The following is a 14,970-nucleotide window of genomic DNA, read 5'->3' as shown; positions in this document are numbered from 1 at the left end:
GCCCATTTTAACATGGCGGCGGCTGAGCCTGCGCAGTGCGAACAAAGAAGGGCGGCCGGGTGCTGGCAGAACGTCGACCTGCCCTTCTTCCGGTGCGGAAGGCTGTACCATTCTCATACCTCGTCGTTGTTTGCCCTAATTCACACATATAATTTTCCAAGACAATGTGCGCTCCCCTAAGCCACAAGAAGATGCCTCCGTCTCTAACTATCATGTAAGTGCTGTTCATATCGTCTCGTCCCCGAAGGGCCCCCGCCATCCCCTAATGGTCTGCACCCGCTTCACCTCCGGTTTCAGGTGTCATGGCTGCCTCGAGAGGCTAGTAACAAGTTTCCACCCGTGGTGCGGGGTCCGAAGCCCACACCTGGAAACCCAGGGAAGTAAAGTTGCGTCTTGATCGTGGAGGCGACAGCTTCGCGAATTCCTGGAGATGACGGCGTCCGGGAGTTGTATGGCCCAGAAAACCTGGGAACTGGCCAACAACATGCAGGAAGCCCAGAGCATCGACGAAATCTACAAATACGACAAGAAGCAGCAGCAAGAAATCCTGGCGGCGAAGCCTTGGACTAAGGAGTGAGGAGGTCCCTGGCGAGACGCAGGGGAGGGAGGGGTGGCGGGAGTGTGGGAGACCCGGGGGAGGGGAGGGGAGGGGAGGGGAAGGGGGTGGAGAGCTGGGCGCTTTTGAGCATGGAGTAGAAAGAATATGCACCTGAGAAAATGTTGGCCTTTTATCCCCGCAAGTAGAGACTAAGCCCCTCCACTGGGGCTCTCTTCGTCTCCCTTTTCTGTTTCTTTAACATACTTGCCCCTGGAGAATGGGAAAGGAAAACAGGTGATGATTTGGGGTGTCACTTCTCAACACCCGTGTTGCAATACGTGCCACACACTCTACCTTGAACCCTATGTCGATACGCACCTTGTTGGGACCTTCACCTGACCCCAGACTGTGGAGACTGCAGCTGTCTTCCGAGATTGAGCCAGCCCAAGGGTCTCTATGAGCCATCTTTTAGAGATCTGTGATTGGTTGGGGGTTTTTTTGGTGTGTGTGTTTTGTTTTTTTATTGCTAGTAGTTATTTCAGAAACTCGAGGCTCTACCCAGTCTTCCAAAATGTTACTCCACCAGTGCACAGTAACTAGAAATTGTATCGATAGAGCTTAAGGCTCTTTGCCCCTTATCAAAATCCCTGTGTCCCTGGGAGTGATGACAAGTTGAGGATTCTTTACCTGAGAGCAGATGTTGTTAGGGAGGGAGTAAAAAGCACAGTCTCTCTAATGGAGAGAGAAAGGAGAGCCGTGGTCAACAGCAAAAACCACACTTCGTCTGTCTCACAGTTTTTTACAAGGCAAGCTTTAACAGTCAGTGTTCAGATCCAGCAGAGTTTATCGAGTACTTAATATGGGCTGAGCACTGAGCTAGAAATCTCCATGTCGTTTAATCCTCATGACAACCCAGGCAAGTACAGTAAGTAACTTATTTCACAGTCACAGAGGCAAAAAACTCCTAAGTGAGCAATAGTCAGACCTAAGGTCCAGTCTCACTATTGTTGCTAATTAGTTGATTGACCCTAGGAAATTTACTTACCATCTTCATTTTTTTATCTGTAAAGTAGACATAAGACCTGAAGATTAGGTGAGGTAATATATAAAAAGGCTTCTGGAATGTATGTAATAGAAGCACAATAACTGTTGTTTTTTTCTTTTTCCCAGTAAATGAAGGAGCCAAGATTATAGCTCATGTCTTGACTCCCAAGACCAGGTCTCCATATTTGTGATTGAAATTTGTGGGCAGACATCTTAAAAAGGCTTCTCAGGGACAGTGACTGACCACTCTTTACAGACTGGTTAGTTTGCCTCGTTATCTGCTTGCTTCTATAGCAAGCTGTGCATTTTAGGTTGATGTAGCCTGTTAAATATTTGGAAACTATCAGCTTGCCTCACTGTCTGATTGTGGCTCTAATTGTATATTTATCTTAGCTGTCTGGGGCTACATCAGTGAGATGGCAAAGGTAATTTTATTCAAGAATAGCTTAGTCACATCCACAGATGACAAAATCTGAAATAGTGATTATAACAGAACTCCTGACATTAGGGCTACATTTTTAATTTTGAGGCTGATACTACAGAGAGTTTAGTATGTGTCAGGCTCTAAGCTAAGCACTTTATATACATTATTTCACTTAGTTTGTTTCTTCCTATCAACTCTATGAAATATACCTATTTACAGATGAGGAAACTGAGGCACAGATATTCAGTGGTTATCTCAAGGCCACAGTAGAACTTGGCAGTACAAGTATTCAAACAGAGGCAGCTGGATATCAGAGCCCACATTCTTAACCACAAGGCCAGGGGTTGGGCCTGAGAATAGTTAGGCACCACCGTCCATCTAAAATCACAGTCAGAGATCTGATGATTCCAAAATTAACGGAGAACAAGTCTTTTGAACTGGTCATGTAGTTACCTCTTTTCCTACTTGAGCAGTATATTCTAAAAAACTATTTCATACTCTTCCTTTGTCCCAAGGAGAAATATTTGACAGGTCTGTGACATGTTTATCATTTCCACCCCCTGCAGAAACTCTGTCCTTTCCTACATGTTTATCATTTCCACCCCCTGCAGAAACTCTGTCCTTTCCTACTTCTGTTTTCTTCCCCACATTCTACACCTCCTCCCCCTTACACCACTGTAAACTCCTTCAATGCTTACTCATCGTCTTCAAACAAACTCTTTCAAAATTGTGCTTTATATAAGAAAGTTAATTACAATGCGCTTTTGTTTTGTAGTCACCATTACTTTAAGTACTGCAAAATCTCAGCATTGGCTCTACTGAAAATGGTGATGCACGCCAGATCAGGAGGCAACCTGGAAGTGATGGGCTTGATGCTGGGAAAGGTGGATGGTGAAACTATGATCATTATGGACAGTTTTGCTTTGCCTGTAGAGGGCACTGAAACCCGAGTAAATGCTCAGGCTGCTGCATATGAGTACATGGCTGCATATATAGAAAATGCCAAACAGGTAAAAATTTTGTTCCTTAAAGTTTAATTACTCTACTGCAAGTTAAAGAGTCTCATGGTGACTTTCAACTTTCTAAACAAAGCTATTCTCTTTACATTAAAGTTTAAATTTTAAGTTATTTTTAACAATTTCTATGTAAAATGTATATGAAATTAGCATGAATTTTTAAAAAGTAAATTCTCACACTCAAGAGTAGATCTTAAAAGTTATTATCACAGGAAAAAAATTGTAACTGTGTGATGATGGCTGTTAATTAACACTTATTGTGATCATTTTGCAATATATACATATTGAATATTACGTTGTATACCTGAACTAATATAGTATTTGTTATATGTCAATTAAATCTCAATAAAAAATTTTTTTAATTCTCACACATTATCAGATGTGTGTTTAAAATCAAAACTTTGGAAATAACCTAAGTGTTACTGAGTAGAAAACTGGTGCCCAGCTGGTGTGGCTCAGCGGCTGAGCATCAGCTTACGATCCAAGAGATCGAGGTCCAATTCCTGGTCAGGGCACATGCTTGAGTTGTGGGCTCAGTCCTCAGTAGGGGGTGTGCAGAAGGCAGCTGATCTATGACTCTCTCATCTTTGATGTTTCTATCTCTCTCCCTCTCCCTTCCTCTCTCTGAAATCAATAGACACATACATATATATAAAGAAAACTGATTAAATAAATTATGGTATAGTCATACAATGAGCTGCTAACCAGCCTTTAAAAAAATTTTTTTTAAAGTAGTTACATATTTACTAATACGAAACGAACCCCAGAGTATTTTAAGTGCAAAAGCAAAGTGTAGGACACCGTTTGTGGTATGCCATTATGTGTTTTTTATTAATCTACATATATGCAAAGAATATCTCGAAGATAGGTACTTAAGCAGCTGCATGTAGTGATAACATATGGGCTGAGAAACTAGATAGTTCAAGGGAAAGAGGTAGGAAGGAGACTGAATAACCTTTGTATCTTGTTAATTTTGTGCTTTGGCGTATATTATCTATTCAGAACATCTTTTTTTAACTTGAAAGCAGCATATTCTATAAACTATTGTGCATACTATTATTTTACTATAATGCTATGTGAACAGACAAATAAGTGTCTCTAAGATTAAACAGGAACCTCAAACTCCCTTGCCCTTTTCATTTGTTAGGTTGGCCGCCTTGAAAATGCAATTGGCTGGTATCATAGCCACCCTGGCTATGGCTGCTGGCTTTCTGGGATTGATGTTAGTACTCAGATGCTCAATCAGCAGTTCCAGGAGCCATTCGTAGCAGTGGTGGTAAGTACTTTTACAACCCATTTTCATGAAGTTCTTTATGGAGATTACTAAAGCAAGTATATCAAGAAATAAAACTGTGGTAAGAGCAAGGTTCTGGTGTCAGTCTGCCTAGGTTTGAATCTGGATTCCACCTCTTAGGAACTGGAACTTTGAACACGTTACTTAATCTCTCTGTGTCTCTTCCCCCACTCCGTAAGATGAGGGTGATCACAGAACCTGTGTCTCAGGTCCCAGCACGTAGTAGACATACAGCCAGCGTTGACCGAGTTGAGTAAATCAGGAATTGCTAGAGCAGCTCTTGGTATGTTCTAGATGCCATCCAGGCTACTTCGAGGAAGGCAGAAATTGGCCATCTATTAATAGAAAAAAATTTGCTCCTCTTTTGAAAAAGAGGAGCAAATCTTCAAATAATATTCTTAAAGAATATAATAATTAGATCTAACCTCTAAATTAACTATGAAACATTTCTATACTTACCACTTTATTGAACTTCTATGGATTTTTAGTTTCTTTTTTTTCTATTATTTGGTTATTTTAATTATTGTGTGTGTGTATATAGTGTTATATTTACATATGTCTTTTTAAACAAATGGAAGTATAAAATGATTTTATAATCGGTAGATATTAAATATATCTTTCTTGTAGATTGACCCAACAAGAACAATATCTGCAGGGAAAGTGAATCTTGGAGCCTTTAGGACATACCCAAAGGTAATTTTTAAAATTATAAGTCTGTATAACTTTTAAAATTCCAAATATTTGACTTATTTTTAAAGATGTGTTATGGTTAGTATCTTGTTTTGTCCTAAAGCAATTTGATAATATTTACAAAACAGCAGTCAGCTTGTCCTTAGCACAAATCGTCCTTAGCAGAAGACAATACATATGTGCTTTATATAATTAATCCCATTAGAGAAGCAGTCTTCGTTTGTTAATAACTGTCTGTGTGCCTGTGGCACCCTCACAGGCACTAGAGAAACAAGCTAAACGTATCTGTTTCCTTCCCTGCAATCTAAAATAGATATTAGCACAAGTACACCTTACTGAAGGACAAGAAAATGAATATGGCAAATCCAGTCTTCAGCCACCAAATGGAGTTGAGGGAGGGTATAAGCAATATACATTTTTATTACTAGAATATTTATGTTCAATATTTAGCTCCCCAAAATTAATGTTTCTATAAATAGAAAGCTGCATGTAAAACATATTTTCCTTCTGGTTTGCTTTTTTTTTTTAATCTTCTATTTTCTTCATTTTTGTTTAGGGCTACAAACCTCCTGATGAGGGACCTTCTGAGTACCAGACTATCCCACTTAATAAAATAGAAGACTTTGGTGTACACTGCAAACAGTAAGTAATTTTAAAATATATCTGATGCCAGAGTCATCAAAAGAAACCTTAGAGATCGTATAGTCCAAGCCCCTTACAGGTGAGAATAAAGGTTCAGACAAAATGCATTTCATAATACCTTTTAAAATAATAGTAAGGATGTACAAGTTTAGGATAATATTTGAATTTTTTATTAATTGTTTTAATCTAACATGTTATTTGTCTTTCACACAACCATAAACATTTATCAGTGTACAAGATACTTGGTCTGTTAATGAAATTAACAGTTGAAGAAGTTGTATTCAGGGCCAGCCTGACACTAGCCTGTCAGCAGCCTCAAAATACCCAGGTTCCACTTAGCAAAAATTCTTCCTGAACATTTCACTCCAAAAGCTAAAGAAGCCATACTAAATACCACTGAATTGTATACTTCTTTAAAATAGTGAATTATTATGGTATGTGAGTTACGTCTCAATTTTTAAAAGTGTTAAAGAAACCAATGGGTTGGTGTCTCTCTCGCATCAATGTTTCTCTTTCTCTCTACCCTCCACCCACTAGACACCAGTAGCTTTCTAGGTTTCCCTCACATAATTCTGCTCTTGCTGCTGTCCAGGCAAACCGATTTCCTTAGCATTCCTTTCATGGTTTTCCTTTGTATGAGTCGATGCTCTTTGCCTAATGTCCTCCTTGCTCTCAACATATCCACACCATAGACTCATGTAAGGGTTACTCTAAATCTTGTTTTCTCCCTGGGGTTTCTTGGGCAGTCTGTCAACACTGAGAGTGCTCATTATCTCAAGCAGTTAATATGCAGGTGATTGATTTTATATACGCACTATAGCATCACTTATTGTTATTCAGTGTATGTCATTTAACCTCTTGTGGATTCATCTTCTATATAAATGGCAAGCTCCTCAAGATAAAGAAGTCCCTTGTTTTTCTTTGTATCCATGTATGTACAGAATCTAGATATTTATTACTTGAAAAGATATGTTTTTCAGACATTTAAGCAAATTTTCCTTGCCATCCTGGATTATAAATTATTATTTATTATTATTATTTATTGCTTTGGAAGCAGTAGTAATTCTTTTAGGTGCTTTAAGGACCTACTTTATAGTTTACTTTCCAAAAAGCATTAAGTCCTAATTAGGGGATTAGGATGGGAAGAATGGGGAAACCACATGTCATTTTCAGTATTTTTAAAAGCCTAACAAAAATTATACTTGACCCTAGACAGGCAGTTCATTAAGCTTATGTGCTGTTGTCGGGAACTAATAAACTCAATATTGCGGATAAACATATGTCATTCAGAAGTTCTGACTGGTTGTTGATAACTTCTTGGGAATTTCTGGGCTCTGCAGAGGAAAAAAATATATAACACAAAGTTTACTAAGCAAAAGATTTTGAAACCATACCCCCTGAAGAGTAAAGAGACCGTGGTTACCTGATGTTCTGTTGGACTAAAAACTAAAACATGACTATTTGGATATAAAATGTAATTCACTTAAATTTGGCCATAACTTTCATATGATGTACCTGAGTATTTTTTTACTTACTAAATTTGTGCTTTCGTTTCATAGATATTATGCCTTAGAAGTCTCATATTTCAAGTCCTCTCTGGATCGCAAATTGCTCGAGCTTTTGTGGAATAAATACTGGGTGAATACGTTGAGTTCCTCTAGCTTGCTTACTGTAAGTACTATACTTTCAAAGGATGCCCTTGAATTTAATCTAAGATAAATGTTTAATATCCGAAACTCTTTTTCATGGAATGTCTATATCTGACTTGGCCAAGACAGCAGGACTGGGGTCAGATCCTGCATGACTAGAGCTGGATTAGGATAATAGGCCAAGCAGAGGTCTGTGTCATGTACTGTTGAGACCAAGTCTAAGTGGCAGATATAGTGCCCAGATGAGGGTGAGATCTGACCCTGCTTTAAAGAGACCTACAGAAAGAAAAAGACAAATACTGTTTTTTGCGTATGTTAAGTATTTCAGGTAGGACTGTAGTTGCAAGTGACAGAAGACCCAACCAAACTGACTTAAACAAAAAAGAGAAGTATGTGAGCTGCAAAGTTCAGGAGTATGACTTCATTCAACTTCAGCTAAGTTTGCAATCAAGCAATGTTATGAGGTTTTGGTCTTTCTCAGTTTTGATTTCATGACAGTTGGCTTGTTTCAGGCTTTGTGTGAAAGCAAGATGGCAGCATTAGCTTCAGACCTCCTAGCCTCTTGGTTTCACATTCAAAAGAGAAGATCAAGATACACACACACACACACACTCCCTCCCCATCTCTGCCTGTCTCCATGTCTGTCTGTCTGCCTCTCTCCCCCTTGGCAAAGCCTCGTTGTGTCTGAGCTTTGCTTAAGTACTGCCCATCTGGGCCAGCAAGTGTTTTACTACTGGGGTAAAAGAAATTGTTTCAGGAGTACATGGACTTAGAATGGGGAAAGGGTTGTCCCAGAAGGAAATCAGGATATCATACCTTAAAGCAGCAGATGCTAGGCCAAAAAAAAAAAAAATTGCTGAATATTTTCCAATATATCATTAAAACCTAATATATTTAGAAGGATATTTATTTAACAAGCTTCTATCCTATTTATAGCTTAGCCAGGAACAGTTTGGTTTTTTTGTTTTGTTTCTTACTTAAAAAAAAAAAATTAAAGAAGTAACCCACTTCATATAGTACAATTTGCCTAATGGTTAGAACCACAAAATTTGGAATAAAATTAACTCAGTTCAAACAATGCTGCCACTTTACTAGTTGCGTGTGATCTTCAGAAAGTTATTTAATGTGACTGAGCCTTTCTTGGATTCAATAATACTAGTACCTACATATTAAATACATTGAGAATTATTGAAATACTTTATATAAAGCATTTAGCAAAGTGCCTGGCATATAATAAAGCCTCGATAAATTATTTTGTTGTTGTTTGGTTCATTGTATTCGGGGGGAAAGACCTCACTTGAGCATATTTACTATCACTTTAAACACAATTCTGACAAGTTTTCTGTTCTTATTTTTTATCCTCAACAGTCAGCAGCAGCATATTAGAAGGAAGGAGAGTGACCATAACAGCAAACATTTAAGAGCTTCCTATATGCCAGATACTGCTAAATGCTTTATATGTGTTGTTTCCTTAGAGGCAAGTGTACTCATAGCAGCCAGAAGTGACACATGGTGGCAAGGGGAGGAAACACTAAGACAGAGCAGCCTGAACCTTTGTGTAAAGGCAAACCCACCTACTCAGCCTTTGGCTGTCCGTGTATTACAGCACTGCACATACTGAGGACATTAACAATCAAGAAAAGGTTAAATTATATTTCTTCCTTCCTTATAGTTTTATATATAGTACATTGCAGCATTTTAAGAAAGAATATATAAATATATGTTCACATCATCTCTTTTCCCAGCTAAAGCATGTAACCTAAAAGCTACAAGGAAAAAAAGTAATTTTCTGACCTAAGAAGTTAGTTCCCTTTGTCTATTCTCCGTGTGTCTGAAATGTAATTGATATCATTTTATTTCATTTTAATACTATAACTTTCTGCCTTCCTACATTTTCATGGCTTGAACTAAATCTTCCAAATATGAAATGGTCTATAACCCGTTAGGTTTTCTCCAAACTTAGGGAGTGGTGGTGGTGGTGGTGGTGTCCTAAACCATTTAGATCCAGACAAAGTAAATATAATTGCATCTTTAAAAAATATAAGTTCATAAAACCATTGAAGAACTGGTAGCATTTTAAAGGGCCCTCTGTAGTGACTCTGATGACAGCAAATAACTTTTCTTGTTTCGTGATTGAGCTATATTTCCTGTACACTGTCTTGTAAACAGAGCAAATAAGATACCACACTAATTGTTGTCAAGTTGTTTATTAAATCTTCATGTTCTTCTATTGAAAATATAGGAAAGCAATGGACTATATACATCACAGCTCATCTTTATGAAAAGTTCTGTATTTTAAATACATTTTCAAAAAGATGTCCCATAAAAATATTTTTTAAAATATTACAGTTAAGTGTATATATGAAAAATATGAAATATTATAGGACAAAATGGTAAATACAGGGGTGGGCAAAGTAGGTTTAGAGTTGAGAGTATGCAAAACAGAGTTTATTTGCTACTGTAATAATCATAACCCGCATGGCTTTTTTCATAGGAACAACTGTAAACCTATTTTTGCCCCTGCTTTTGCCTCACCCTGTATATATTACAGCTTGCCAAATATAGCTGTGCATGTGAGGAGATAGCAATACTCTAAAATATAACCATGGTTATAGCTAGGTGGAGGGATTATACAGGGTGGGGCAAAGGTAGGTTTACAGTTTTTCTTATGGAAAAATAATACAATAATTAATAAATAATAATACAAGAATAAACTGTGCTTCATGTACTTAGAACTGTAAACCTACTTTTGCCATACCCTTTATGTGTTTCTTTTCCTCTTTATATTGCTCTACATTTTCCAAATTTTCTACAATAGCTATTAATTTTATAATCAGAAAAGCTAAAGCTAAAACAATGTTATTTTTAAAATATTGTCATAAGTACTAATTTCGGAAGTTCAACAAGAACAAATAACAAAATTAGTTAACAATTATTAAGGCTTTGCCAGGTGCCATGGACTGTCCTAAGAACTTTATATATATTACTAAATTTAATCTTCACAATAGCCTGAAGGTAGAAATTACTGACTTCCTCCCCCATTTTAGAAGAAGACTTAAAGGCACAGAAAAGTGAAGGCATTCTCTCAAGGCCTCCCAACTAATCTATAGCAGAACCAGAACCTGGGCTCAGATCTGTGAAAGCCTCTCATTATAACAAATATTAAATTTCAGCAGTCAAAAAGAAAAAGTTCAAGCGTGAAAAACTCTACACTTGGACTCCTTGACTTTGCAGTTAGTCTTTGCAAGTTGCATTTGACTTCTTAATTCACTGACTATCCACTTCAATTTCATAGTGAAATTCTTTGTAAATGACATGTCCTATATAGAAAAAAATTATTTTATATTAAAATTGTCTAATGGTAGACTTGTATTGTGTACTGACACAATATCATTTTCCCTCCAGAATGCAGACTATACCACCGGCCAGGTTTTTGATTTGTCTGAAAAATTAGAACAGTCAGAAGCCCAGCTGGGACGAGGGAGTTTCATGTTGGGTTTAGAAACACACGACCGAAAGTCAGAAGACAAACTTGCCAAAGCTACGCGAGACAGGTAAGAGCAAATCTATTCTAGCCCCTCTTTCTGTTTCAAGATTTGCAAGTAATAGTAGGATTCAGATTCCTTATGGTTTAACTTACTTATAACTTAGAATCGTGCCTGAATATTAACTTCTTGGGACCCTTAAGAGTTATCAGAGGCAGATCTTAACTTTGAAAATATGGAGACTTTAGATAAGAACATTAAAATCTTAGAGGTCTAGGTAATGTTATAAAAAAATCCTTTTCTAGGAGTCACACCTTTTCTAGGTTTAGGTAGAAAATGTAACAAAGAAAACCAATCAGTCACTGAGTCTTTGAAAAAAAGCTTTTGCAAAAGGATGCCATAATCCATTCTAACCTAATTATTTTCTGAGGAATTAAAATAGGATTTCTTAAATTTTAAATTTATCAAATTTCAAAGTTTTATAAAGTTTTAAGCCCCTTAATAGCACACTAATGATTGTATCTCCCTTGTTATTCTTCTGAAATTATCTTTGGTTTAGTATCTCAAATTTCACTATCAAGATTTGTTAGCAACAAACTTGGGATATGTTCTCTTGATAACTTAGGAAATAATTATGTGGCCCTTCAGATGCATACAGGATTGGGAAGACCACCTAAATGACATTTACTTTCAAAAAAATTTTGAGTTTTAATATGATAATTAGGGGCAGAAAGGAGGGGGAAATTATGTTGACATCTGTATAAACTGAAACCTTGGTATCCATTTTAAGAAAAACTGGCCTGGTAGATGGAAAGAAGGGAAGAGGGAAGACATTGTATTCGGAGCAGAAGCCCTCTTGGGTTAGAAATACCTCATTCCTTTCTTTTCCATGTGTTTTTAGGAGGTATAGATAGAGCTAGTAGCCTGGATAAAAATTACATTTTCCTTTGACATTAGGTCTCAATTTTGGTATTTGCTATGAATGTGTATTTTTTCCTCATCAGTCTCTGTAACTTTGTGATTTGTAATTTTGTCTACGTTTACATCTCAATTTCTTATGAAGCAAAAATCTTACTATGGAAAAGCCTTTAATTACATAAGAGCCTGGCCAGGCGTGGCTCAGCGATTGAGCATCGACCTAGGATCCAGGAGATCGAGGTTCGATTCCCGGTCAGGGCACAGGCCCAGATTGCAGGCTCGCAGCCAATCAATGACAACTCTCTAATGATTGATGTTTCAACTCTCTCTCTCCTCCTTTATTTAATGTATTTATTTATACATTAAATAAATAAATAAATTGAGGAAACTTTCCCTTTAAAAAAAATTATGTAATAAGGAAAGCAGGAAGGACAAAAGTAGTAATATAAAAGCAGAGAATTTTCCTTTTTTTGGTAACTTTAAGAATTGCATCTCTTCTGAATATTGGTGGATTGTTATCGTTTGTGAGGGTTACTTTTTTTTTTTAATCCTAAAATACAAATCCTGCATGGCTCAGTGGTTGAACATCGACCTATGATCCAGGGGATAGCAGTTCAGTTCACTGTCAGGGCATGTTCCCTAGTTGCGGGCTCAAGCCCAGCCAGGGGCATGCAGGATGCAGCCAACGATGACTGTCTTATCACTGATATTTCTTTTTTTTTTTTTTTTTAAATATATCTTTACTGGTTTCAGACAGAGGAAAGGAGAGGGAGAGAGAGAGACAGAAACATCAATGATGAGAGAGTCATTGATCAAGCCCACAACCCAGGCATGTGCCCTGACCGGGAATTGAACCCCAATTGCCTGGATCCTAGGTTGACACTCAACCGCTGAGCCACGCCTGGCCGGGCTCATTGATATTTCTCTCTCCCTCTCCCTTCCTCTCTCTAAAATCAATAGATATATTTTTTTTGTTTTTGTTTTTTAAATATATCTTTATTGATTTCAGAGAAAGGGAAGGAGAGGGAGAGAGATAGAAACATCAGTGATGAGAGAGTCATTGATTGAGCCCGCAACCTGGGCATGTGCCCTGACTGGGAATCTAACCTCGATCGCCTGGATCCTAGGTTGATGCTCAACCGCTGAGCCATGCCCAGCCGGGCAATAGATACATTTTTTAAAAATAAAATAAAATAATAAAATATGAGTCGTTCACCCACTGACCTAACTTTGACTTTTAATTATTTGAAGGATATGTGTGTTTGTTTCAGGGAAAAATGCATAGGATTCTTTAAAATCATTTTTAAAATTATTCTTAGCAGTAAACAGCAAGGAAAGGAATAACATATATATATATTTTTTAATTTTTTTATTGATTTCAGACAGAGGAAGGGAGAGGGGGAGAGAGAGAGAAACATCAATGATGAGATAAAGTCATTGATGGGGTGCCTCCTGCAGGGCCCCTGCTGGGGATTGAGTCCACAGCCCAGTCTGTGTCTGGACCCGGAATGAAACCACGATCTCCTGGATCATAGGTCGATGCTCAACTGCTGAGCCACACTGGCCGGGCAGGAATAACATATTTTATGTAATATTGGAATCAATATAATTATGAATTATATATAAGTTAGTCACCTTCTAAAACAGAACTTTTCCCAAAGCTGTTGACAAGTAACAAAATTAACTTAGGAATTATCTCAAATTTTACCTTGTTATTTCTTGTGAAAGTCCTCAGAAGTAATGAAATGGTCAAAAGACATGCAGAGGCTAAAAATAACGACAGTAAACTATAAATTGGTATGGTTTGGGGAGTATGAATAGAACTGAACATCATTATTGGGGGTGCAAGGATGAAAATGGGGGGGGACTTGTATATTTGAAACAGTTTTCAGGTCTTGTGACATTATATGATGTGTTTTTTCTTTCCAGCTGTAAAACGACCATAGAAGCTATCCATGGATTGATGTCTCAGGTTATTAAGGATAAACTGTTTAATCAAATTAATATTTCTTAAACAATCACTAAGTAGTACTTTTGCCTGAAAGCCAGTATGAGAAAAATACTCAAGTAACAATTTAAAACCAGTTACCAAAAATCTGATTAGAAGTATAAGGTGCTCTGAAGTGTCCTGAACATATTAACATCCTGTAATAAAAGTCTTTAAAATGAAATTGTTCTTTCATTGTTTTGTGGGAGGGGTTAAATTATTTTCTAGTATCCTTTAATATTCTTGAATTGAGGGAAAGAAATATTAGAACCTTTCTGGTCGGGTTTTTTTAATGTTTTTATTGATTTTTAGGGAGAGGAAATGAGAGGGGGGAGAGAGAGAAGCATCAATGTGAAAGAAAAACATTGATCAGTTGTCTCTCCAAACAAGGATTGAACCTGCAACCTGAGTATGTACCCTGACTGGGAATCGAACCAGTGACCTTTCAGTGCATGGGACAAAGCTCAACCAACTGAGCCACACCAGCCAGAACATTTCTGTTTTTTAAAGAGTCTTGCATGGGACTATTTTTTAAAGAGTCTTGCCTTTCTAAATTAGTCAGAGAATTTCAGTTTTTCAGTTGCCATACTGATTATCAGAGCCACTTTTCAATTTGCCTATACATTAAGTCCTCACTGAACGTCAATCAGTAGGTTCTTGGAAGTGCAGTGAAACCAATTTTACCATAGGATAATTGATATAAACAAGAGTTAAGTTCCTAGAGCATCTCATCAACATTATAATGAAATGACATTGAATAAAACATTTGAGGACCTCCTTTTGACAGCCCATTAGTAAAAATATATAATTTAATATGGTGTTTTTGTGTTCAGATGAAACATTAATCAAATCACATCATAAATTATTTTCCTGAAAATCAAATAACTTATTTGAGATGAGCCTAGCACAGGGTATCTAGCCATTCAAATATTCACCAAGTGCTTTTACTGAAGTAGGCCCAGTTTTCTCTGCAGATATTCTGAGCAAGATAGACATGACCACTGTCCTTGCAGAACTAAGTTAACAAGAATTGAAGTATATTGCTGTGAAGGGAGAAATAAAGTGTGCTGGAACTCTTGGGAAAAACACCCCAGAGTGAAGTTACCCAGGTAGGCTTCCTGAAGGAAGTGCCTGACATTAGGCTGAAATTTGAAAGGAGGACTAGCCAGAAAAAAGCATAATGGGGAGGCAATTACTTCTACAAGCAGAGAGTACAGCATTGTGTGGAAAGCCAGAGGCAGAGAGCAAGAACTTGAGAACCTTCAAGAACTGAGATTCAGTTG

General features: G+C 37.4%; 1 protein-coding gene across 3 annotated transcripts; it reads left to right on the top strand.

The window, feature by feature from the left end:
- Positions 1-311: 311 nt before the first annotated feature.
- COPS5 (COP9 signalosome subunit 5) lies at positions 312-13,871 on the top strand. Of its 3 annotated transcripts, none has more exons than XR_001602702.2 (8): positions 312-573; positions 2,782-3,016; positions 4,170-4,298; positions 4,944-5,009; positions 5,563-5,648; positions 7,208-7,319; positions 10,703-11,642; positions 13,630-13,716. XR_001602702.2 is itself a non-coding variant. In XM_016206434.2 (8 exons), exons 1-8 carry the CDS (start codon positions 431-433, stop codon positions 13,712-13,714), a joined length of 1,005 nt encoding a protein of 334 aa, XP_016061920.1. In that variant the 5' UTR covers positions 312-430; the 3' UTR covers positions 13,715-13,871. The 3 variants fall into 3 exon arrangements, 2 of the variants coding, with proteins under 2 accessions (XP_016061920.1, XP_016061921.1); XM_016206434.2 differs by having other exon boundaries at positions 10,703-10,851; positions 13,630-13,871; XM_016206435.2 differs by having other exon boundaries at positions 520-581; positions 10,703-10,851; positions 13,630-13,871.
- The last annotated feature ends 1,099 nt before the right edge of the window (positions 13,872-14,970 follow it).

Source organism: Miniopterus natalensis, chromosome 16, assembly GCF_054644295.1.
Source record: "Miniopterus natalensis isolate mMinNat1 chromosome 16, mMinNat1.hap1, whole genome shotgun sequence".
In the NCBI taxonomy this organism is placed as follows: domain Eukaryota; kingdom Metazoa; phylum Chordata; class Mammalia; order Chiroptera; family Miniopteridae; genus Miniopterus; species Miniopterus natalensis.
Note: the sequence above shows the minus strand (reverse complement) of the source record. Positions and strands in the feature narration are given on the sequence as shown.

What these genes read in the sequence shown, in the direction of transcription:
- COPS5 (XM_016206434.2), top strand. Translation starts at nt 431, where the DNA reads ATGACGGCGTCCGGGAGTTGTATGGCCCAGAAAACCTGGGAACTGGCC. An exon ending in CCTTTAGGACATACCCAAAG is followed by an intron (nt 5,010 to 5,562) that starts GTAATTTTTAAA and finishes ATTTTTGTTTAG; the next exon opens with GGCTACAAACCTCCTGATGA. An exon ending in GCCAAAGCTACGCGAGACAG is followed by an intron (nt 10,852 to 13,629) that starts GTAAGAGCAAAT and finishes TTTTCTTTCCAG; the next exon opens with CTGTAAAACGACCATAGAAG.